This window comes from Helicoverpa zea, chromosome 12 (genome assembly GCF_022581195.2).
Source record: "Helicoverpa zea isolate HzStark_Cry1AcR chromosome 12, ilHelZeax1.1, whole genome shotgun sequence".
Taxonomy (NCBI): Eukaryota; Metazoa; Arthropoda; class Insecta; order Lepidoptera; family Noctuidae; genus Helicoverpa; species Helicoverpa zea.
Genome location: NC_061463.1, coordinates 6,455,816 through 6,480,929, shown reverse-complemented (window position 1 = coordinate 6,480,929; position 25,114 = coordinate 6,455,816). Strand labels below are relative to the sequence as shown.

Here is a 25,114-nt window from a genome sequence, read left to right as displayed (position 1 = left end):
CACAAGTAAAATATCAATTTAATTGTGAATTATTTTAATTCGTTAATTTCTACACGAAAATAAATCTTTCAGTAGGCACAGTACGTCAGTGTCATTTGTCAAGAGAAAAATTACCCCGCCAAAAGCCAAATCTAAAGAGGAAAGCTAGGGACACGGTATCGAAGCAAAAGTATCGATACCGTACTCATGAGTAGAATCGATAACAAAGTATCGTACTCATTAAAGTATCGAAATAAAAGTATCGATACTTCAAGGTATCGAGTACTTTTTAGATCAAAATTTACTAGGTCAATATCAGTTAGTAAATAATGTCAGTTTTACTTCAGTTCAGCAGGACATAAAAAACAAATGGTATTGGTACCTACACAAATTTAATAGAATAATAGAAAAATGGAAAATAGAATGAATGAAACAAATCGAAAATGTAGCAAAAGGAAACAATATTAAGTTGAGGTATACTAAAAACTAGCAGTGTCCCACGGTTTCACCCGCGTAGTAGATTAAAGTTCCCATTCCTCCTCCGTAGAGTCACTTAAAAATAGAAGTTTGTTGAGCCTTTTTGGAGATAAGCGGTTTCGAATTTTTGTGATGGTACTTCCTGCTTTAGAAAATAATCGTTCTGAAGGTACTGACGTCGCAGTGATTGATATATATTCATTCTCGTGCCAATTAATATAATTTTGGGAAAACTACTTTCATATCTTCCCATTGTTTTAAGGGATCTACTGAAAGTGGCGAAACGAAACCTGTGCCGATAAGTAGTAGCTTAATTCATCCTTCATTTCAGGCTGTGATGAAGAACTTCTGTTTTTTAGTGTGTGCCAACTTCTTATGGTGGCTCCAGAAATCAAATGTCGTTTCTTTTTTTAAGACAGAGTGTCTTAAAACATTTCAACGAGTGAGCTAGAAAGCGCTGTTAAATTAAATTCTTCATTCGATACGATACCTGGGAAAAAGTACTTATTGAGTAAAAGTATCGACTGCAAAGTATCGAGTACAAAAGTATCGGTATCGAACTGGAATGTACTCGATACCACAAAGCATCGATACTTTTTTCGTGTCCCTAAGGAAAGCTAAAGAAATAATATCGGGATTCGGGAATCAAGCTCTACTAAACAAAGTATTATTTGCTGCTAGAAGTTAAACAATTAAACATGTTATTCAAAGCAGCGTCTAGTGCGTCTAATAAAACTCAGAGTGCGTTTGAGACGCACGAATTAGAAAGACAAGATGTTAATTACACGGATTGCTCAAAACGGTTTCAAGAAGTAGCTAGGGATTTTTCAAAGCAATATGCACATATATATTCTGCAAGACTTAATACTTATAGAAACATTATGATACCTATTATTAAGAGAAAATGGTCAGATCGCCATAAGATTTTAAAATTGTGTGAACTCCGTGATAAGGGTACCACTTGCATTATTATCGGGACACTTTTCAAGTTTCAAGAATTAAAACCTAGTATCCTGAAAGAATTGTCGGATCAACTGGAAATAATACCCCAAGCTCCCAGGTGAGAACATTGAGATTAGAAAATGTCTTGGTTAGTATAGTAATAATCCCTAAGTTGGATTATTTTCATGAATTGTATTGTTTCAGAACACATTTTGTGCATGAATCCGACAGTTTAGTGTTGGAGGATGAGCTGCAGAGAATAAAGTTGGTTGGAGACTGTATTGATGTCCATGAAGTTGTGACTGGAGTAGTTTGTGCTTTATTAGGTACGTTTTGTACTTTATTGATGGATACATTCAACTAACTTACATGTTACCAAACGCAGGTGATGTCTCTATTGATCTACTTCAATTACCTTTTCTTATTCTAATAAATTGATTGTTTTAGGCTCTGAGGATGAAGATGGTATATTCACAGTTCAGGACGTCTGTTGGGCAGGCTGTGGTATACAAAAACCATTGCCAAAATTAAGCTCAGATAGGTAGTACATCAATCCATAACTCTATACTTTACTCAGTACCTCAAAAGCAACTTCTCTAAAACTACTTTACAATTTATAAAACTACATCTAGGTTACAGAATTTTAATATTAAACGGGTATCAGATCAAAATAAATTCTCATGACTAATAATCTTCACAGGTACATTGTTTTTATGTCTGGGTTAAATACATCAAGAACAGCTAATCACATGTTTTCAATGCATTTGTTGATGGAATGGCTGTCAGGTTTGTCTGGCACCTCAGAATATCAGGAAGAAGTTTCTAAGATTGTCCGAGTAATCGTTGCAGGTATGAAGTAAAACTATGACGTGAGAGAATATTATTTTATTTCTGTTAAATAATGTAGTTTTGTTTTCCAGGTGGAGTTCTAGCAAGTCACTCAAATGAAAGTGGAGTAAATGAAACAGAGTTCATTGCAGCGGTAGAATTGATGGACTCTTTAGCAGCTGCTGTGAGTGCGGTGGCACCTCTAGACCTCATGCCCAGTAGCAAAGACCCTACTGGAATAATGTTACCACAAAAGCCTTTTCACTACTGTTTATTCCCAAAAGCAATAGAATATAAATCATTCAATAGGGTTACAAATCCTTATGAGTGTGAAATTGCAGGTTTGTTGTACTGGAAAGAAAGTATACATTATTTATGCTGTTCAAAAAAAATATGTTTGTTGTAAGTACCTAATTGATTGTTTTAGGTTTCACCTGTTTGGGTACCTCGGGAGAACCTATAAAAGATATAATGAGATATAGTAAGTTAGACAACACCTTGGAAGTAATGAAGAAAACTCTGCAGTGGAGAAACATTGCCCCAACTTGTCCAGATACTATACCATGCACTCCTTGTACAGAAACTGACCCCTTTATTATTTACAACTGCCCAGCTATATATTTTTGTGGTAATTCAGCAGAATTTGCAACTGATCTTTATGAAGGTATGTGATATGAAGCATTGTTTTATTTTATTTTTTCTGCAAATATTTAGTGTTTATTCATTTTTAACTTAATGTTTGTTTTCAGGTGAGAATGGTCAACGCACCAGGCTAGTGTGTATACCAAACTTTTGTGATTCGTTAACCGTCGCTCTAGTTAACTTGTCGAATTTGGAATGTTATAGCATGAAATTTTCGTGAACTCTGTGTTAATTGTTTTGTTTACATAATAAAATGATATCATTTAATTGTCAATGGAATAATATTTATTTACAAGGATTGCGAGATTGTTAAGTAAACACGCCTCCCTGAAAAAGCCACACAATGAGCTTTTATAATCAAATAATGGATATTTCATACTCTGCTATTTTAATTGGGCCCTATTCCAGTATAGATATTCTGTAATATGTATATTTCATGTTATAAATGCAACGCAATATTGGGCATCTATTGCGTCATCAAGTTGTATCGTATCGAGTGAGGGCGCTGTTGTCGCAGAAAAGTATTTTTGTTTTCTGGCAACATCGCGTTTTCGTTCAAGCTTGCTTCCCCCTCCTAACCTTTTCAGGTTCCCCCTTCTATTACTCATCAATGGCTCAAATCTAGTAGACGTGTATATTTGTTTTCCCGTGCTATTATTGCGTTCAAGATGGGTTACTAGTGCCTAAAGTTTGCACACCTGCGTGTGCCGTCACACGATAAAAAAATGTTGTAAGTAGAAGATATTTATTATGCTTTTTAGTAAAATGTGGTTTCTCTAACAACATTTCCTTTCCCGCTACATTCCAATCAATTAACATAGTATTGTGGGTACAATGGTCCATACATTAACAACTAACTGTAAATGCATTCATTTGTTTATATATTGTTGAATTATGTAGTTCTGCCATACATCAAATATTGACATAGTTTTACGCCGCTTTCACCAACATCAAGTTGCGCGGGAGATCTATCATTACGACATTCATTTCGTGGAATAAACGGCCATCTGTTCACTAGCTCGCAATCTAGTTTGTTATACATTCACTAGCAAGCTACCAGATCATAACACGGACATAGGGAACAACAAAATATATAGCTTTCTAGCAGCAATCAGTATTGCACCTCAAGATGTAATGGGTATTCATGAGAGTGTTTACTATTAAGAAACTAAAGAAACATTTTTGACGTATTTACATATTGATTTAAAAAAAATATGTCATCCTTGTTTGCGTTGTAAGAAATCACTAATGTTTTTTTATAAAAAATCCTTAAGTTACATACAAGATAATGTTTGGCTATATATAGTTTAATTGTTTTGTTGCATTATGCTTAGACATTTTTATCTGTTTAACCATAAAAGAGGTGAAAAGTTCATCATTGAGTACCATCTCTGCTATGAATGATGTTCACGGATGTTCACTAACTAATGGTTTATTTTGAAACTCCTCCGTGTGCATATATTTATAACCTAAAAATTGTTAAAGAGATTGCTTTGTTTGTACAGTAGGTAGTTGCCATGATATCTTGAATGAATTACAATTTTATTATGTTGGAGGGAAAACCAATTTAATATTATTTTATATTTCATAATATTATCAATATACGTACACCTACTTAAAGTTTGTGAGTTTGTAAGAGGTAATCTCTGGACCTACTTAATCGATTCTGAAAATAATTTTTCAAATAGGAAGACAAAAGTGGTGTGCTAGTTTGGTAGGGTACATCCCAACAAAAAGCTCAGAATGTTTACAAAAGTTGCAAAAACATAACTGACAATAGTTTGTTTGTGTATTTATTTTGATAAGAAGTTTATTTTTAATGATTAACTTGCTTCCATAAATATTTTTTTTATAACATAAAATGTGGAGTTTTTATTCTATATATTTATATTTATGGATATCATACAATAGGATAGCAGTAGGTACTTTATTTTTCACATAACATGCTTGCCTAATACACATCAAATTCCATGTTTGATTTTTATGTTAGCTATGTCACCCCTTTATTTACTTAAGAAATCAGTTTATCATTTAAGGAGGAAAAAATTGGTATCTTGCAAAAACATATTTTATAATTTTAATTGACCAACTATTCTTGTTGTATAGAAGGAAGTAGCTAATAACTGTAATCTTAAATTATCTATAAACAATATAGGTATATTATTAACATTTTAAGAATAATTACGATAAATATGACCTTTTATCTCCTCAGTATTTATCTCCTAATTCAAAAAAATATGTCTGTTGTTCTGCAAGTTATTGAAGTTATTAAATATTATATCAACTTTGATACATCAAGCAGTTCTTCAATTGTTTTCAATTACCTACCTACCTTCCTTCCTAGCTATTGAGCATCAATAATTGAGAACAGACAGTTGTTAACCTTTCTGGCATTTTCCATCTCCTGTAAGGCTAATGCGATAGCAGAAAACAGTACCTACTAGTTAATCCTGTATTAATTGTATATGATAGCTTAATTAGTCTAGAGCTGCTATGTCGACGTGGTTTGGGTTTGATGCCTGAGAAAATGTCTAGTTAATTCTGAACTTCTGAAGATATGAATTTTTTAATGACCCCTTTCACTGTGGGTGTGCACTAGAGAGTGCTAGATTTACTGATTAACCCACGTCTGTTCCTTCTGGAGCTCTTAAGTGTGGAGGCTCAGCCAGGGCAGTAATGGTAACTCCTTCGAACGATTCTGCTATCCCGGCGGGCGTTGGCTCTTATGATGACTGCTGTTTGAGGAGCCTGTGAAACAAAATGCGCCGCCGAAAGGGGCCTGTCTGCGACGAACAGCGAGCAAGCCCGTTACTTAGCGCCTAGCCCACAGACCCGCTCCGACGGTGACCAGGCCGGTAGTCGACTCTCCATACCTGATGCTCGTGGCGTCCCCCGCCCCATATCGTTCCGGTAGCATATTAATTCCATTATATTATTGTTAACGGAAAACAATGTGGATTACCAGTGTTGACGATTATATCCAATCCATGACGGCATCAGGCAGCACAAATTATCCACCATCGAAATCGTTTTCATGACTTTCAAATACGGCTATTATTATTTTACAGTTATCATCTACGTAAGTTAGTACGACGTAGTCGCCTACCTACTAAGTGGGTATTTCAAAACTTTGTGCAATCAATGGTTTGTTCATGTTGAAAGTCAATACAATCAACCGTTGTGTTGTGACATAAAGTGAAATATTCTGTTGGTACGTGTCTAGAACGACTATTGAGCTTTCGGTACAATATTTTATACAAAATTGAACTGTATTAAGTTAGCTGTAAGAATAGGGGAACACAGTAGCTGCGCTATAATGAATGACGTCAATGGTTTCTACCACATTAAGTTGCACAGCGTTTAACGCACTACGTTAACACAATACTGACTTACATTAAAAAAAAACATTATGCACCGCATACTCGCTACTGTATGAACTAGGTATGAGGAATAAGTATGCTGTATAAACTTTTCGTTAATCTGTGAAAATAAATAACTTTTCTTTCTAAATGTTAAGGGACAATCCAAGGTATCCATAAATTACGTTCAATCGATATTTCCAAATATACTTGCAGGTGCTAATGCACCGTTACTTTGTGGCATAACAACCATGGACAAACTGTTAAATTCCTGCAGTTGTATTAGTAACATTACAGTAAATGTATTACTTAGCATTTAACGGGTCTGATGTTGGGCGGTAGGTATTCAATGCTGCATTCTAATGATGTAAACCAAGAACATATCGAATGATTGAAGTAAACACGTTGTGTGTAGGACTTTAATATACCTGTTTGGGCATAGTTTCGTAGTCATGATGATTCAGGTAAAAAATAACGAACACGTTGTCATATAAAGATAATAAAGAACGTCATAAGTAAAAACAACGCCGAGGAGAACCTCGAATAATTAATTGTATTTTTGTTGATAAAATATCGGCTCATATTTTCAATTTCATGCTCTTGTTCATTGCAAGAGTTCCAAGAAGAACACGCAGGCTTTCCAAAAGAGGAAAATAAAAGCTTTATTTACCGCAAACGTACCGTCTATACACAATTCTATAAGTAGGTACAAAGGTCACTGTTGGAGAGTTTCGAGGGATGTTGAAATGCTATAATAACGCTAAGTAGAGTAGTTAATTTAAGTGGGCTATTGCTAAAACTGTTGCTATGCATTATATTTTCATTAACTCGTCGGTTTATCCCCTTCCTCGATCGATACAGGTGAATGAAACAATGCATGCAAAAAGAGTAGTTTCGTTTTTATCAGTGGAGCACGTAATAATCCTCATGATATCTTATCCTTTGTTTGCGTATATTTATCAATATACTGAGCTAAACATCACAATAGATTCTGCTTCTGATAATATTAATAATACGGCTAAATTAGGCACTTGCATGACTTAGCATTTAATGTAGGTATATAGCTATGTTTACATGACTCACCATAAGCGTGCGTTGATGGTACTTTGAACCCATTCACGATGGTACTATTTTTGAAGCTTGACTAACATTATCGACATTTTGTAAATTCTTAGGTAAGAAAATATTTTTTATGGTTTTTAAAGTTATTTTATTCCATTACATAAATCGTAAGATTACATCAAGTGTTTTTCATGACATAATTTAATGTCCAATTTAACTATTGATTGTAATGAATTTTCAGATTTTTTTCTATTATCCTCTCAATAGTCTTTATTCTATTTACACTCAATACACACTTATTGCGTGCGAGTAGTTCCCAGGAATATGTGGCAACGAAACAGTCTCTTCAGCTTTATAAAATCTTATTCTTCTCCATTTCACTCCATCTATGACATCGGCTTGGACACCTGGCACTCCTTTATTAGGGTTCCGTAGCCAAAATGGCAAAAACGGAACCCTTATAGTTTCGTCATGTCCGTCTGTCCGTCTGTCCGTCTGTCCGTCTGTCACAGCCGATTTACTCGGAAACTATAAGTACTACAGTGATGAAATTTGATGGGAATATGTGTTGTATGAACCGCTACAAAAATATGACACTAAATAGTAAAAAAAAGAATTGGGGGTGGGGCCCCCCATACATGTAACTGAGGGATGAAATTTTTTTTTTCGATGTACATACCCGTGTGGGGTATCAATGGAAAGGTCTTTTAAAATGATATAAAGTTTTCTAAAAAACATTTTTCTTAAAGTGAACGGTTTTTGAGATATCAGCTCTCAAAGTCGTAAAAAGTATGTCCCCCCCCTCTATTTTTATAACTACGGGGTATAAAATTCTAAAAAAAATAGAGGTGATGCATGCTAATTAACTCTTTCAACGATTTTTGGTTTGATCAAAGTATCTCTTATAGTTTTTGAGATAGGTTGATTTAACTGTAATTTACGGAACCCTTCGTGCACGAGTCCGACTCGCACTTGGCCGGTTTTATCTTTATATCTTTTGCCATTACAACCTGCAATCTAGCCTTGGGGTGGCCCCTATATCAACGACCTGGGATGGAAAGTTGCAATGCCAAATTACCTACGAAGTCTAGTGGCTTTATCATTTGTATGTAAAAACATTAGTACCTTTTTATATGAACTAATTTTATGTCTTGTAATTTTCCAGTGCCACCATGGCGCCCTCACCGGACAGCTTCGTCCTTCGACAACAAATTCCACCATTTTCATCATCGGACTCTGATCTCGCTGCACTTGTTTTTAATTTTGTGGTAAGTTAGTTATGTTATTGTTATAAAAAATCCTTCTAGGTCAACAAGGCAACAATTTTTATAGTGGTCCATGCCACTGCACAAATATTCAAGTTCTACATATTGGCCCTTATCGAAAAATCTGGCGGTGGTTTGTCACTTTATGCTGTCTTAAACGCTCTTATCACTGGAAAGGTTTATAGAGTCAATACCATATTAAATCAGAAGCATATTTTTTTTTGCAATTTGGAGTAAAATGTCAATGTAAAATGTTTCAGAGTTTGCATCTCTCCAAAAATGAGTGCGAGTCTATGGGATCACTTGCCGGCTTCGGCCGGCTCCCTTCTTACTAATGAAGAGTGCTTCATTCTGCTCGATGCCGACATCGAACAGCTCTTCAACAACAATGACGGTACGTACGACTCTGTATAAAAGTGAAAGGACTTACGGTACTAGCATGGTAAATCAGTACTGTTGCGTATGGTCAGTACGTGGCATTGCGCCAATTCGGGAAAACTCGTTTGTAGAATGTGGCCATAACTATCGAATCGGAATGTTGAGCGAACATAGGCACACTACACGTGCAGACGTACATAAAAGCGTCAAGCATAAAGAAACATACTACGCAAGTGCATACGATGTTGATATTAGTTGTGTTGTATATTTTAGCAGTTCACGTATATTTACACAGATGGCGTAGTAGTAGTATATAATAGTTTGATAAGGCAAGCATGTAAAATGATGTACATGTTTTTTATTATTCTAAGCACACTGTTTCCGATTTTTTTTCTCTGCTACAACAAAACAAAGTACAAATCATTGTTTTTTTGTCTAGTTTAACCAGTTTTACGATTGTCAGTGAACGACATGTAGTAAAAATGTCGTCAGATAGGCATACGCACAACAAAGTATTCTGTAAGGGTTCTTTATTTACATACTTTATAGGTCCGGGTAACTTTAAATTTTAAATACTAGTTATTTTTATGCACAGAATAGTCCAGGAAGCCCTTAAATATTGATTTCTTACAAGAAAAAACCCAATTAATGTATACTATTTCCCGATATTTTTCGTATGTGTATTTGAGATATAATCAATTTGTTTAGTTTTCAAGGATTTTTAAACAATGGCCATTTTTACACAGCCTTTGATAGAGATGTTGCAGTTAAAATCTTCTATCACGGTGGTCGCACGCGTGATTGCAGGGCACGATCTCGGGTTCGATGCCTGGGTCGAACCGAAATCGCTTTGTGGGTTTAAGACATTTTTACACAGCAGCCCGGAGTCTGGAAAGTTGGAGATTGATACACCCGTGCACCGAAAAACTCGTAAATGTCGTTCTGCGCTTTATTTCTCTCTGGAAGTGCCGGAATGCCGTTCCATAAGGTTATGAGAGTGAGTGAGGGTATAGAGAGTGCACCTCTGTCCACGCAAACTGGGCACCATAATATGTATCTCTTGTGCAGCTGGCTGATCTCCATATATGAGAACAGCCGCCCTGGTCAAAATCGTCCATGGACGCCATGAATACCGTAAATGGCGAGGAATGGGACTCAAGTTTGAGTCGACACCTACTCTTTCCATAAAAATAATAACTTTCGCGACATTCGTGTAGTTTATGGAACATATTTACTAGTCATAATAATTGTGTTATACTAACAATTATTTCTTAAACATTTAGAAAAGAGCTTTTGCATAAGCTTCGTACAAAAGCATTGCCAATTATGTCACGCTGTTTATGACGTTAATTAACTATGAATTTAAAAAAGGTTACGATAAAAACAACACTTGTTTGCCACTGGCAGTCATAACAATTTCCTAGTAATTTATAAGGAAAATGAGCAGTTTATTCATAATTACTTGCATTATTAACATATTTTAAAGAATAACCGTCCGTGTTCGTGGATTTTCCAAAAGAATAAAATTTTTGTTAACAGCTTAATATTAGTAATTTATTTATTTTGTATTATGTACCTGAAGCCGAAAATCGATCTCAGTGGCGTGCACTTGGAGAGGCCTATGTCCAGCAGTGGACTATAGATAGGCTGATGATGATGATGATGATGTACCTGATCTATGCAAATAAATTGTTTAATTTGTAACTAGCATTTTGAGGCCAGTCTATGTGGAAGGTGTCTAAGTCATCTCTCCAGCGCTTCCTCGATCTTCCTCTAGGTCGCATTCCATTATCCTGTATCCATCTTGTGGTGATCTCAGTGGCCCGCCCAATCCATTACAACTTTGCACTTTTATTGCCCACATCGATTTTGCTATTTTGTCTTGAATCCTCTTCCTTCGACAATGATCTCCCATGGTATGTTCAATAGGTCACGCACTTTTAGCCTGGAAGTTTTATTTTTCGAACCATTGAGATTAAAGGATTGGAGTTTTTCTCCTTATCTGCTCAAGCTTTCATTAACCTATTGGCTGCAAAGCGAGAACACCACTACTTTCAAAATATCGTGGTGACTCACTACTTTCAAAATATAGTGGTGACTCTGTACATGGTGTTTTTACCACATTTTAAGTAAATTTTGTTTTCTTGTATATGAAAATATCCTATATGCACTGCTCTATTAATGTGCAATCTGCAGATTTATCTATTGGCAGATGTGGTGGGGGACAGATATTTTATATAACTAAGATAGTGTTAGTTTCTAGTTTCTGTTGGCAACTGCAACACATAATTTATATAACTTCATGCATGTTTACATCCATGACCTACAGTGCATCTATGCTTTGACGCTGATACGAGAAAATTAGAAAAATGTGTCTAGCTATCAAAGATTAATTAGTGTAGGTTAGTACTGTAGATAAATATTTGCTTTTACTGACTTTTTTGCCCTACAGTTCTACCTTTGAATATGATATTTGCGAAGAATTTTATTACACAAAAATCCAGAACCTTAAGGTGGTACCATTTTTTGTCTCTTTGTCTGTTGAATAACAAATCTTGAATCCTAATTAAAAAAAGTTCATTCTTCTTGCGTTACATGGCTCTTAGATTCCAGTCCGCAATACAAGAAAATATAATGTTGTATAGATTTAATTTAAAACAAAAAGAAAAAAAGAGTATACTGCATTTTTTATGTCAAGCGGATTTATCCCTGTTTATCTATTGATGCAGGTCATACATGGAAATGGAAATAATCATTATCAACATTCTTTATACTCACACAACATAAGGTAACTTAAAAAAGTGATTGGGCTTATGTTGTCTTAAAAGGTAAAGTTGGTGAACTCATTCAATTTAGCAAGTGGATTTCAAAAGCTAAAAATAGCTTACGTTTTTATTACCTTCTATCAAAGTCAGAAATCAAAGTTAATGGTTCTAAAAATGTTCACATTATAACTAACCAATAAGCATCCAGTATTTACCCAATGTAAGCCCACCTACGGGTACGCGACTGACATGCTCGATTGCTGCGACATTGCTTTATCATTCTTCTTTTATCGATCACGTTGCTCTAATTAAAAAAAATGTGTGAGTAAAGTCCGAAGTTAACACGTGGACTGGTTTTACTAACGTTGCAAGAAAGTATGAAATAGTACCCTCTCCGATCTCTTTTTGCCACATACCTACATATTTATTATATATACCTACTATATCTGTAACGCATAGGGTCTCTGGCGGTATATTCTAGAAATATTTTTTTATGACTTTATAGTCATGTGATGATTAATTATATCCTGCTCTTGGGTGATAATATGATTAATGATGATATTTAAATTATGCTCACAATATGATGTTCGATTGAAAACAAAATTTTGATAATAGTAATCAAATCAGAAAAACATATTTCTTGATATCTTTAATAGTTTTGAAAATATAATCATATTTCTTGATATCTTTAATAGTATTGAAGTGTCGACCAAGCTTTTTTTTGCAGATGATAAAATGGAGGCTGAGTTGATTTGACAATGATCTCATCAAATCATCATTTTCTATTTCATAGAAAATAATGGATAACTTGTAGAAACGATAGATGGATTGTGTAAAAAACCATATGGCTGCAAAGAGTGTATGAGATAAGTTAGGAAGGTATAGAAGAAGAAGACATGTTGCGACGACACCAACTAAAAAAAAAGGATTTAGGGCATCATGATGAGATACAAACCATGGAAAGTGTATGGGATTACATGATCAATTGTATAAGCAAAAACAAGAGTCACGTACCTAATTGGTGCGATCCGAGTCAAACGTGTAGATCATCACATGTGTTAATAAACGATGACCTTATTTGGCACCACGAGATAGTGTATGATCTCGGTAATCTATTGAACTATTTTATAGCGGGAATACGTCATTCGTTAACTGCCTCAAATGGAATTTTTGTACTGACTGATAAGTAATAATATAATTGGAACTTATCAAGATTATTTTAATAAAAATGTTATATAAATACACATCGTTATTATTACTTATTTTCAACACAGCTTCATGATGACTTATTTGTTTCATCTAGGGACTGAAAATAGATAAACATGATGACTATAATATTATGTAAACACTCCATTAATTATTGGTGTTATTCTCGTTCCTTCTTAGCGATCTACGTCCAAAGCAAAATCGAGCATGCGGTGCACTATTTATATTGTTGTTAAAATAGTGTCACAAAAGGTAGGTGCCTTTAGTGTTATTTCTTACGTTAGTATCGGTCATACTTCTAGAACATTCCTTGAGTCAACGTGGGCGGTTCAACGTTGTGTTAATTTGTTATATAACAAGCCACATCTCCCTTGAGTTGTCGACGTAACATCCTGGAGTGTAGGTTTATCATAATTCGCTCTATTGTTATCAGTATCCATAATTATCTCGCGTGACCGTTTGACACAACTCGTATAATTAATGTGGTTTATTCCTGACGCGAGAGCACCCCCACGAACTCACCTCATGCACAAAGATAATGTGTTAGGTCAATATGATTATAACAATATTCCAGTCGCGGTAATATATTTAATGTTATTAGGTAACGATTATTGCCTGGCTATTGCTTGGTTTTCATATACAGGGTGTTTTGACTAGGTCAAGAAAAGTTGCTAGTTTAGTACTTTCATTCCTTTAGAACCATTAAAACCGAAGTTCTCCCATTTTTAATGACTTTAACTTCAACATTTTGCAATAAATTGCAAAGCAAGTCAAGTCAAAGTTAAGTTAGACACCTACACATCAAATTGTTTGGGAAAAATTGGGACGGGTCTTAAATAAGAAAGAAATTATTATCATAATGGATTTTCCGTCTAATGATTTAAACTAACAGAGGTCTACTCTTCTACACTGTCCTAGAAAACAAAAAGGCAATTTTGCTCTTAATAATTTTTTTTCATGAACTTTGAAAAAAAAAAAACAATTGGGTTAAATTTTTGACACATAAACAATTTCACCAATAATTCTGGGTCAGTTTGTATATAATATAATCTGGTCTCACACACCCTATATGAACATTCTGAAAGTTATTGTAAAGCCCCAAGTAACTTTTCGCGCGGACGTAGTCGAATCTGAATCTGGTAGTATGTACAAATTCTGACAATAAGAATGTGTCAAAATGGTGAAAAAACTTAACTGAAGGAGGAGCAAAAGCCCTTCCACTTCTAACGATCCAAATAGAGGTTGTGTTCGCTAGGTAGATAGATACTTATTACATAAAAAACTTAAGACAATATTACTATCACCTTTATAATCACGATAATTTGAGTATATACTCAGGCTCTAGAGATGAAGCCGTTAACCACACCCCAACCTTACTCTATATTACCTCACCTCTATAATAATATTGATAGATCTACTTATTTAATGTTCTTGAATAAACCAAGATAAAAATATCTATTCACATGATTTTTAATATAAACAAAAGAAAGGAACTTTACTGGTTGCTATGTTAAATACGTGGGTGTGTCTTGATAATCACTTGCTTGGTTAGTGACTGTAGTTTGGCGATAAGAACCACGTCATGAGGCATCTTCTAAAAACATATTTGTCTTGAGTTACTGGCCTCTGCTCATGTTTTCAATTGCATATCGCCTGTTTGCTAGTTTCCATTATTTATCTTGTTTCCAATGAAAATATGTTTTGACATTTAATTTTATAACATGTTGTTTGTCTTGAGCTGCATGCGGAATATTACGGACTTAAGGCGTGGTTTATTTTTGTTTAAAAATAAATATTTATTTAATTTCCCTGTCCAAACAAAACCTAGCAAAACTTCCACCTTATGTTTTGGTATCTAATTTTAGCAATTACTACATTATTTACTATTTGATAAATATTATAAGGTAGACAAGCGTCTGTAAATCCCAAATTCCGCATGTTATCTCGCGACATCATATGAAAACGTGCAAATTACTACAGGTGCGATTCACATTGAATGGAGGGATGAAAAGTAGCTAAGAAATGTTTATTACACCTCTTTAAAAGGTCAAAATAGATAGATAAAGAAATCTAATTACACTACTTTTAAGAACTTTTATAAACGTTAAGCTAACATTAAGCTAATGTTAAGCTAACGTTAAGTTAACGTTATGTAAGTTGATGCTTAACTCAATTTTAGGATGTAACAGATTTTTAATGAAGAGAAAAACAAACTTGAAGGAGTATTTGGTCCCTAGATTTAGCTCTTATGTGGCACAGCATTTTAGGAATCGGTCACGTATTTTGAAAAAAGAAAAAAAATCTTTGCTACTTCGATCTTCAGTCAGAATCAGTCCAATATACATATCATCTCTCAAAAATATCGGCTGGCCATTTATCGTATCATCAACTTAAAAGCTTTTAAACAAGCTTATCTTCTTTTTTTAAATCTGTATTATATTAAAACTTTAACAATATGAATAGGAAAAAAATGACTGAATGTAAGAATCTAACATGACCCTAATGTTATATCAACGCACAATCTTAAAAAAATAAGACATAAATGAACAATGTAAAGATGTTTTTATAATAACAGAAATGATTGTTGTGACATTATCGCTTAAGATTTAAAGCATCACGACATCTGGGCGTTACTTTGACGTAATATCGTGCGACAGATATCGTTCATATATATATTGACGTCTTCTCTCTTCGCACTGTATTTTGTACATCACTTATCTAAGCTACTTACCTTGAAGCTTCTTCGACTTGCTCATTCGCATTGCTCTAATTATTTCAATTAAATATTTTCGATAAATATCGGTTCTGTTTAGTGTCTGAATCATAATTGTGCAAAAATGTGTTGTTATAAAAATAACGGAATGTGTGACCTCTGTAGGGAATTCCAGTTATCGCTGCTACAAAGTAAGAACTAATATTAAGCTAGATGTTAAGTAAACTTAGTTCGGGATTTGAGAATTAAATTATTATTCTAAAGTTTAAAATAATTAAACGGCATTTAACTTCAGTTTCAGATTTAACTTAACACATCAATATTTTATATTTCTTTCATCTACTGTTTATAGTTCTGGGTTAATAAAATATTGCAAAATAACTTTAACAAATGATAAAACAGTTGTATGAAGATGAATAGGCAAATTATTATACATCTTTGTTTATTATTGCGCAATATTCCAAATGTAATCCATACTTTGACTATTATATCGAATCAACTTAATACATCAAAGTTAGATTAACTTTTCACTCATTGGTTGACTTTCAGCATAGAAGTTCTGACAATAATATTCACAGTTTGTTAAACGACTGATTAACAGTTTTCGTATATTTTTAAGCATGTCTTTCATTGTTCACAGATCTGCTTAAAACCTTCCCGACTGCTGCTCCCAAGACGGAGTACGACAGCTACCACCTCCAAGACGACGTGTCCACGAGTCTGTACCCACCATCTCCGCCGGAGATCAAGCCCAGCCGCGCTGAGCTTGCCAACGATCTCCTGCAGCAGCTAGACACCAACTGCAAACAAGGTAACACTTCATTCTTATTTCATTTCACAGTTCCAAACAGATTAATAAGGATTTGGCCAAGTTCCTAACTGTTGTGTTCCTAACATTTCAATAAATGATATCAGCATAAGCTCAAGGAAAGATATCTTAAATCCGCAGTACGTAAAACAATTTTAGGGTCTGGTCAATGGCAATGGTAGCACCAAATATCGTAAGGACATTCTGTTTATAAAGATAGGCTGTTTCCAAATTGGAAAGTGTCTTTCAGCACGGTCAGAGTTAAGATGATTAAATCCCATCATTACCAAATGTCAATCATCACAGGAGCTGTAGAGAGGTTTAGAAACATTACACACTGCAGCGATATAGCAGCTTATTTATGCAATGTAAACTGGAGTATGTCTTCTTTGATAAAGCTTCCCAGCTTTTGAGCTAAGCTAAGAGCTAAGCTGTTTGATCAGATTTTTATGCCTTTCAAAATTAATAAATATCGTACTTTCAACGGAACATCTTATAACATCGAGCTCAAACTGTTTTGGTGTATCTTTGATCGACAAATAAATGATCATTTTAAAGAGATGGCATTAAAAGTATATTGCTTGCTATACAGGGTTACTGGTAAGTAGACCGCATCCTTTCATGAGGTGATAGTATAGGTCAATACGGACAAATTTGACCATGGGATACACTATGCAAAAGTTAACCCGTTTCAAGATAATCGAATTTCAAGATCTTTTCTTAACAAGTCATCTAGGTACACGAATAAATTTTTATTATTAGTTAAAAGTCTCGTTTTTGCGGATTTTTTGTGTATTTGTGCCTTTTTGGATAGCTAGATAAATGTAGATGTTTTTTAAGTATTCTACACAAAAAAATGAAAAGTAATATTTTTGAGAAAATAGCTACTAAAAAAGTAATTGCTGTTCGCTATAATTTCCTCTGTGATTTGTACAGTTTTATGGTTTGTTATTATGAAGTGATTCATCTTTTATGTAAAAACACACAAAATCCACTTTGAAAATCTGAAATTCGATTATCTTGAAACGGGTTAACTTTTGCCTAGTGTATGCCATGGTCAAATTTGTCCGTATTGACCTATACTATCACCTCATGAAAGGATGCGGTCTACATACAAGTAACCCTGTATATGTATACAGTTTAGGGCTTTATAGGGTTCCATAGCCAAATTCGTTGTTCAGCTGTCACCAGATGGGGTATCCTATGAATCTTGATAGATAAAAAATCGATGATATATTTCTGTTGCCGCTATAATAACGAATACTGTTAGTAAGTTAGAATAAAATAGATATTTTAGGGATGATCCTTTTCTGCGCTAGTTTGACTCACATTTGGCTGGGTTTTAATGACTTCAAAGTGATGAATTTTCCCATCATGTTGAAGACTGTATAAGTAAGAAATTATTGTTGCTTTTTATTAATGATGCTTATGTTATGTGTCTAAAAAACCATTGAATGGTACGGGTACAGGAAGGAAAACGAAATATATCGTATTTTGTTTTCCTTTAAAGACATCATAAGAAAATAAAGTATCAAAAACAGAAAGGGCGTGAGGTGGGCTGCCCGATGGTAAAAAATAATTGCGATATAATGACGCACTCTTGATATGAAAAGTTCCCAAACAGATAGTAGGTAGTGCCTAAGGACAGGTAAAATATTAAAACTTATCTTGTAAAAAATGATGGAGTATAAAATTCGATTAACAATTAACGCTCTGCTTGCAATACTTCATGTCCTACCATCATCTCCAATCAAAAGTACATCTAATTAGGAATAGGTAGTCTCAAGTTTCTTTTATATAAATTGGAATGACATAAACTATTACTTATTAAAAATAAGCGTAGTAATTGAAAAAGTAAATATTAAAGTAAGTAATTTAATCATATCATTTACACGCACATGAAATTTTCGGAATTTCAATTTCAATTTTCAATAAAAAAGCGCAGTTCACACGAAGAGGAAAAAAAAAAAGGTTGTGTGACTGATGATGTGATTTAAGTCTTTCATAATGTACTTATAACTAATAATTAATTTTTCTGTCTAATGTATCGTTCTGTGCTGAACATAAAGCTTGTGGCACATTATAGCAGCACCGCAACAGCACGGCGTCGCCTCGAATTAAGACTACGGCGAGCGGACAGCGCGCCAACCACGCGCTGTCCGCTCGCCGTCGGCGCGCCGGCCGCGAGGTGTAAGCTTGCTGTCACAGCCAACTCAATATTATTTTAAGACGATTATGATTGATGTTATGATTGATCACGACGTAATGACGTTGTTTCGCTGCCGGCTCGGAGTCGGCGCGCAATTAGCACGCCGTTGGCGCGCTGTACGCATGAGGTCAGCACGCGGGCGGCGAGTCGAGTTGTGTGGAAGCGGCAAGCACGCTGACTGCTCGCCGTTGGCTTTTTCATATTGACATTACGAAATATATTATAATATACACGATTTAATGCTCTAAATTGAATGACAACTTAAATGCTGGTGTGGAGCCGTGCTGTTGCGGTGCTGCTATAATGTGCCACAAGCTTTAGGCTGATCTTTAAAACTTTAGTTGAGCTCAGCTTAGGCCTGCTGTTTTACCCATGCACCAGGGAAATAACTGATTTGAACTAGGATGCAGGTAACTACAATATAGTCCTAGTTTAGGGTGAAATGACGTGCATGCACGTAAAGTGAACGCACGAATGGCGAACGCACGAATGCGTTAATGCGACTTTTTGTTTGCTTTACATCACAGCGTATTTTGGGTGCGCATGATTTGATAATGGAATATGGGAAATACCGCCATCAATTGGTTCAATGTCCCTCAAGGTGCTTCCGAAGCTTAATATTTGCAGGCCAGTGTCGCATTCGTTAGTGTAGTTCTTTTTTAAATTATCTTTAGGAAATCTAAAGTCATTTAAGGTCAGAAATTCTGCCTTGAATAAGCCTGACGTTCAAAGGTCATTTTCTCAAACAGGAAAAAAGATTTTAAGTTGATACCAGAAGTTATTTATAATAAAGCTAAATTAATTGATTGAAGCTATGTTCAGTTATCAAACTAGATATGGTCACTTATTGATACCCTTAAGTGATACCGAGGTTTGACACACCTCTAGCACTACTTGTCACTATTTGTTTGCGTGATCGTTACAGTTTTTATCAACGTTTGCTAATTAGCAATTAAAGTTGATAATGCACTGGGATAGCTCGGCCAATCCAATAGACTGTGGCGTATCGGGAATGTGTCTGATTGGATAGAGTAATTTGGTTGATGTAGCCAATCCGGCAAATAATGACGTACTTGTAGCACATGTGATTGGTTAACGCAACCTCAACGTGGCCTTTTCATTGGCTAGGGTAGCTATTGTAAATCAAGGGGCTTAGTCCGTTATCTGCTATGCCACGAATAATATTTCGTTCAAACATTGTTATCTAACGTGTTCGCGAAATAACTTTAAAAGCTTATTTCATAGTTTCGCTTTTAATGACATGAATATGATGAAAGACAAATTGAAACAATCGTATGTTTACCGTACGATTTGGTTTTAAATTAGTTCATGAGGCAGTTCGTTCTGGAAAAATCGTGAACACAGCCTCCAAGAAAATAACCTTCCAATGCAAGGAAACTTATGTGTTAAGAAAAAGAAAATGTCGGTTTAAGTGAATGATTTGATCTGCATACCACTACCTTTATCGTTTATCGGAACAACGTCAACATTTCAGATATAAGTTTTTTAATTAATTGCATGAGTTACACAAATGTTAAAACATTTGTGTTATGGTTATGATATGAATTGGAGGATGAAGGAATTCAATTAAAAAAACCGTAGATAACCTGTAGCAAAGTTTCGAAATTCAGTGGAACAATTTCAAAGTATTTAAATAGAAAGGCAGGCTTAATGAGCGCAGGTTGTTGCACCGCTGAGTCCGAACCGTCAGCAGTCGAGGCTTCCATCAATAACACTTACATACGTAACGTCAGCTACTATACATATTATGAAGGCGATATTACGAAAGCACGAGTGCATAACTTTATTCATGGCGCCAAACAAAACTCAGTATTCGATAGGCTCATTTTCGTTAGAGTTTTAGTCTATCGTTTAATCTACGCTTTTGTATTATAAACCTTTTATCAACTTTAATTTTTATTAATTCCCTTCGATTATGGAATCAGGGAGAAAATGCACCAAGATATCTGCCTGCACCTAGTGCAATATAAAAGTTCATAGCCACACTGCGTCGAATTGAGCGCAGTAGAAGTTGTCATATTATATTCATACATTTATATTTGATGCTTGTATGTTGATTAGGCAGCGAAGTGAAAATGTGAACGCAGCGTTGCACATTGTTGCTTTATTTATATGTAGCGGGCGAGTAGTGGGGAAAGGCGCGGGGGTCTGTGGCCGGGCGACTGCGCGCGCGCTCAGTAGTACCTTGTGCCGCGTCGCGTTTGCTGGTGATCGCTTTCTGTTTTGTAACCCGTGACAATAAATTCGATTCGAGGAGCACATTTCGAGCGCTCGCGCTCTCCTCTTAACCTATGTCTGCCACCGTCGATGCGCTGTCTGGACGCCGTTAGAATGAAGTGCCACTATCGTTGCATCTGGAATAAAGAGATAGTTTTCAATTCACAAAAGCTTGTTAAAAGACGTTAGATTTAAGGCTTGGCCCTTGGATCTTCACCGACGACTATTGCTCACACCACGAGGATTCCAGTTTTTAGAATACCACTGCCTATATAATCGTTTTAAAGTTATCGTTAGAACCGTATTGTAGCAGTAAGGACATTTAAGGACATTCTTGTTTGGGATAGAAAAGCAGTTTGTATAACATAATTGGACTTCGTGATGGCTCTGGCAGATATGTATGTTGGTAGGTGGTTTCAGAATTTTATTTTCTTAGTTTTAAAAATAGCAATATGTATTTATTAATTAGTAACCCTGAGTAAATCTGGCGGAAAGGCGATCTCAAGGTCTGAATGCTCTAGTAAACTGTAGTTTTTTTCTTTCTTTGTTTTGATCTTTATGTCATTGAAGGTCTACTCTGCTAGTTTTTGTGTGGTAAGTAGATAAAATAGCGTTCAGCTCGAATGTTTACTCCAATTAAGTAACTGGACACATTAACGATTCGATTTGGAGCGATAACCGAACTGCGCAACAAACTTGTTTGTTTGTATAACAACATGGATACAGTTCAAGCTTCACTTTGCCGGAAACATTATGACGTACCGATCTACTTATCAATTAAAATAATGTCTTCAGGATTCCTACACAATGTACCAGTCTCTAGCATCTTAACAATAAATATTAGAAACTAGTAAACAAATATTTGTTTCATGACTGTTCAGTACATAATGATATACATGATTCTAAAATGGTTTTATTATGTTGCCGTAGCTAATTTGTTATTTATCAAATCAGCATTCATGGCTGGAATTTATATTCCTTTGCACATTTAATATGCCATAGCCATAGGTTGTGGTCCAAGTTATGAAAGAGAGCGGGATAAAAGTATCAACTACTAATCTTTGAAAGCAATTCACTGAAAAGTATGCACCGAAGTTTATAGTATGTGCTATATATTATTTTTGTTATGATTTCTGTTCATAAATTCTCGAAGAACGGTTCAGCATCCAAGAATAGCTGTTTACTGATAACTTGGACCGTGTTTTACTGATAAACCAGTTCGCGCACAAGGCGGCCTCGCTTGCTCGCTCGCCCAATAATTAAAGCAACTTATTGACCACTTGTTTCCATTCCTACACATTGATACAGATACGACCTACCTATACACCTTTCGAATGTAGGATAAATAGTTATCTTGGCACGTATTGTAAACGTGACAAAATTAAGTTCGGTTTACTTTCATTGCCTTGGTCCGATTTATTTTTCATTGTATTTTTATTGAACAGCGTCCTCCGCTGCTTGTTGGTATGTTTCAATCAAATCCGTCGAATGTTTGACGTCATATTTTAGGCATCTAATGATAGGATGTCCTGCACCTGAGTCCTGAATATAAGTATGCAACATCCGACGTGCGGATGTCTGATAGTTACTTTATGTTGATTGCGAATAAAAGTAGTACCGTTAAACTAATTCGGTGTAAAAACATATTCAGTATTCCAAAACAGTTATAAAAAGCCTGATACAAGACAACATTTGATAACAAGGTCGAATTCGCCATTTAAATTTTTTCATTATGGAATATTTTTTAGTTTTTCCTGTGATGATGGCGGATTTGGTCACAAACAAGTTTTAAATAAGATGTTGACAGCGCAGTGGTGAACTTATCTAGTGATTTGCTATCGAGGGCGCGGTGTCACCGAACTCTGATTGTGCAGGTTTATCTGGGGTCAGGGTGTTGCAGTCGTCCGAACTGACTGCTTCAGATATTTGTTGCCAACTTAACGATTCTATTAACGACTACAATATTTACAAAAAATAATAGAAATCAAATATCGAGTGTTGTTCTTTTCTCCTCATAAGGTCTGAGAAACCAATATGAACAATTACGTCCAATTGATTGTTGATTGCGCTGCCTCGTCGGTCTCGGATCGCCGTCCATTGCGCTCAAATTCTTCATAAATCATTGTCTACTTTTACATTTGATACAAAGTCATTGCTATCAGTTAACTTTCTTAGTTAGGTACATTAAGAAATAATATAAGATTAAGAATCACAAATTGCAATGAAACTTGATGTAGCTGATGACTTTGATGTCACTTTTCTATAAATAATCATATCTGTAGATAATATTGTGGTCCACGAGCCAAAGTGGCAGATGATTGTGCCTTGTTTAATAATGGACATTTAATAAGGTATAAATAGAGTAATTAATGATCGAACAATGGCCCATCACTTGTTCGGGCGCCTGCGTGCAACATGAGATTGTGTTTATTTAGTTCAGGGTGGATATCTACTTTGCATTTTTGCTTACGTTGTAGTTCTAATATACCGACGCCTTTGACTAGAATTATTTATTATTTCGCATAATTTGATCATATTCAACGACTGTGGAATATTCCTATCAGAGCTGTTACATTGACTAGCTACATAGCAAAATATTGAAACAGATATGGATATTTATAAAATTGTATTATTCATAGTGGAAACCGGTTTTATAATATTTTACTGATCATTTTAAAGTATGTATGAATTGTAATTTTGTAATTCACAAATTAAACTCAGCATTTCTTTCTTTACAGAGAATATTTTCTCCAATTGGCTAGAGGAAAAATCGGAGCTTCCCATTTTTGAGAACATCTCGCAAGTACCGGAGCGCGTAGAGCCGACTCCTCCGGTGTCGCTGCCGATTGTACCGACGTTCTCCGCGCCGCAGCACACCGAAGATCTCCTGCGGGAGTTCGAGACCGTATATGGTGCCGTAGAGCTGACGCACCTCACGCCGCCCCAGAGCCCCCCCGGGCCTGCGACTCAATTGCTCTTAAGTTACGCTCAACAAGCGCAATGCGCCCCATTCGCGCCCGCTCTGCCTCTTGTGCCGACCCAAGACCAGTGGCCCGTCGTGACCGCGCCCGTACCCCTGGCCGAGCCAGCGCAGCACTACGACTGCGGGTACGAGGACGTCGAGGAGCTCGTCCGTCACCGCGCCGCGCAGCTCGCCTCTCCGCAGCACTCCGGAGGCAGCGCTAGCGTATCTCCACAATCTTCCCCGCCATCGTCGCCGCGCTCGTCGTGCACTGACGACGAGTGGTCGTCCTCCTCCAGGCCCAAGCCGTACTCGCGCCCCTCTGACGACCGCCGCTCCCGCAAGAAGGAGCAGAACAAAAATGCGGCGACGCGTTACCGCCAGAAGAAGAAGGCAGAGATCGAAGACCTTCTCAATGAGGAACAACAGATGCGCGAGCGCAATTCTAAACTCAGCGACAAGTGTTCCGACTTGCAGCGCGAAATCCGTTATCTAAAAGGATTAATGCGCGACCTTTACAAGGCTAAAGGTCTTATCAAATAAACCACCACCGCCGCCACCTCCAGAGATCGGATACTGTCAATATGGCGCGACACAGAAGCGCGCATTGTGAACACTGATTCATAAAGAAGTTGTGGAAGTTACGTATATTTTTGATGATAATATTAACATTAAGAAGTATAGATATTATTTGTATCGCAGATAAGCAGATTTTAAGTCATCGAGCAGTTTGAATCATTTTAATCATTAGTAGAGGGATACAAAATAACACCATCAGAGAAAAAGGTGGCGCCCCTTCATATCTTTCATTTTTCTTTCATTTTAGAGGATAGGTCGCATTCGTTGTAATGAAAATATGAATTGTACATTCGCTTTCGCGACAGCACTGTACACTTTAGTTAACACCTTTTTAAATCAATTATTTGTAAATCAAATCATTTATTTGCATTTTATTGTCATCTTATGAATTTTTGATGTTTTATGTTTTCTTACAATATATGGAATGCGACGGCGTACTATTGTTGTTTAATTTAATCACTGTAATTAGTTTCGCAGCAAAAATTGCGACGCCAATTGGGAGGATAACATTATTAAAATGTAAACGATTGTTAGTGGTTCCTGATAATCGACTTGCATAATAGTAGCTGACCTCAATAATGCACAATAACTCTAATTATATCGGTACTGAATTATTTATGAAGCGTTAGAAACTTGATAACTATTTTTAGAATCTTGCAACAATTTTGCTACTTGTGATTACTTATTAGGCACTATTTATAA

The 25,114-nt window shown here is 35.8% G+C and overlaps 2 protein-coding genes and 1 long non-coding RNA gene across 4 annotated transcripts; 2 read left to right on the top strand and 1 right to left on the bottom strand.

Annotated features, from left to right (window-relative positions):
- Nucleotides 1-72: 72 nt before the first annotated feature.
- Nucleotides 73-3,142, top strand: LOC124635252 (DNA polymerase delta subunit 2). Its single transcript, XM_047171111.1, has 8 exons — nucleotides 73-139; nucleotides 1,069-1,516; nucleotides 1,603-1,724; nucleotides 1,846-1,939; nucleotides 2,099-2,247; nucleotides 2,319-2,567; nucleotides 2,654-2,890; nucleotides 2,976-3,142. Exons 2-8 carry the CDS (start codon nucleotides 1,155-1,157, stop codon nucleotides 3,086-3,088), a joined length of 1,326 nt encoding a protein of 441 aa, XP_047027067.1. The 5' UTR covers nucleotides 73-139; nucleotides 1,069-1,154; the 3' UTR covers nucleotides 3,089-3,142.
- Nucleotides 3,143-8,454: 5,312 nt separating this feature from the next.
- LOC124635254 (activating transcription factor of chaperone) lies at nucleotides 8,455-24,849 on the top strand. Of its 2 annotated transcripts, XM_047171113.1 has the most exons (4): nucleotides 8,455-8,557; nucleotides 8,815-8,948; nucleotides 16,257-16,427; nucleotides 23,610-24,849. In XM_047171113.1, the coding sequence occupies exons 2-4, from the start codon at nucleotides 8,834-8,836 to the stop codon at nucleotides 24,374-24,376; spliced, it is 1,053 nt and encodes a 350-aa protein (XP_047027069.1). In that variant the 5' UTR covers nucleotides 8,455-8,557; nucleotides 8,815-8,833; the 3' UTR covers nucleotides 24,377-24,849. The 2 variants fall into 2 exon arrangements, with proteins under 2 accessions (XP_047027069.1, XP_047027070.1); XM_047171114.1 differs by lacking the exons at nucleotides 8,455-8,557; nucleotides 8,815-8,948 and adding an exon at nucleotides 15,632-15,807.
- Nucleotides 8,457-9,137, bottom strand: LOC124635255. Its single transcript, XR_006984982.1, has 2 exons — nucleotides 8,985-9,137; nucleotides 8,457-8,723 (listed from the first exon to the last, which is right to left on the bottom strand). It is a non-coding gene; the product is annotated as an uncharacterized LOC124635255 (long non-coding RNA).
- Nucleotides 24,850-25,114: the final 265 nt, after the last annotated feature.

Bases quoted from the DNA above. Each gene is read 5' to 3' on its own strand.
- LOC124635252 (XM_047171111.1), top strand. From the start codon at position 1,155: ATGTTATTCAAAGCAGCGTCTAGTGCGTCTAATAAAACTCAGAGTGCG. The intron at 1,940-2,098 runs GTAGTACATCAA...TAATCTTCACAG, and splicing joins CCAAAATTAAGCTCAGATAG to GTACATTGTTTTTATGTCTG. The intron at 2,248-2,318 runs GTATGAAGTAAA...TTTGTTTTCCAG, and splicing joins TGTCCGAGTAATCGTTGCAG to GTGGAGTTCTAGCAAGTCAC.
- LOC124635254 (XM_047171113.1), top strand. From the start codon at position 8,834: ATGAGTGCGAGTCTATGGGATCACTTGCCGGCTTCGGCCGGCTCCCTT. The intron at 8,949-16,256 runs GTACGTACGACT...CATTGTTCACAG, and splicing joins GCTCTTCAACAACAATGACG to ATCTGCTTAAAACCTTCCCG. The intron at 16,428-23,609 runs GTAACACTTCAT...CTTTCTTTACAG, and splicing joins AGACACCAACTGCAAACAAG to AGAATATTTTCTCCAATTGG.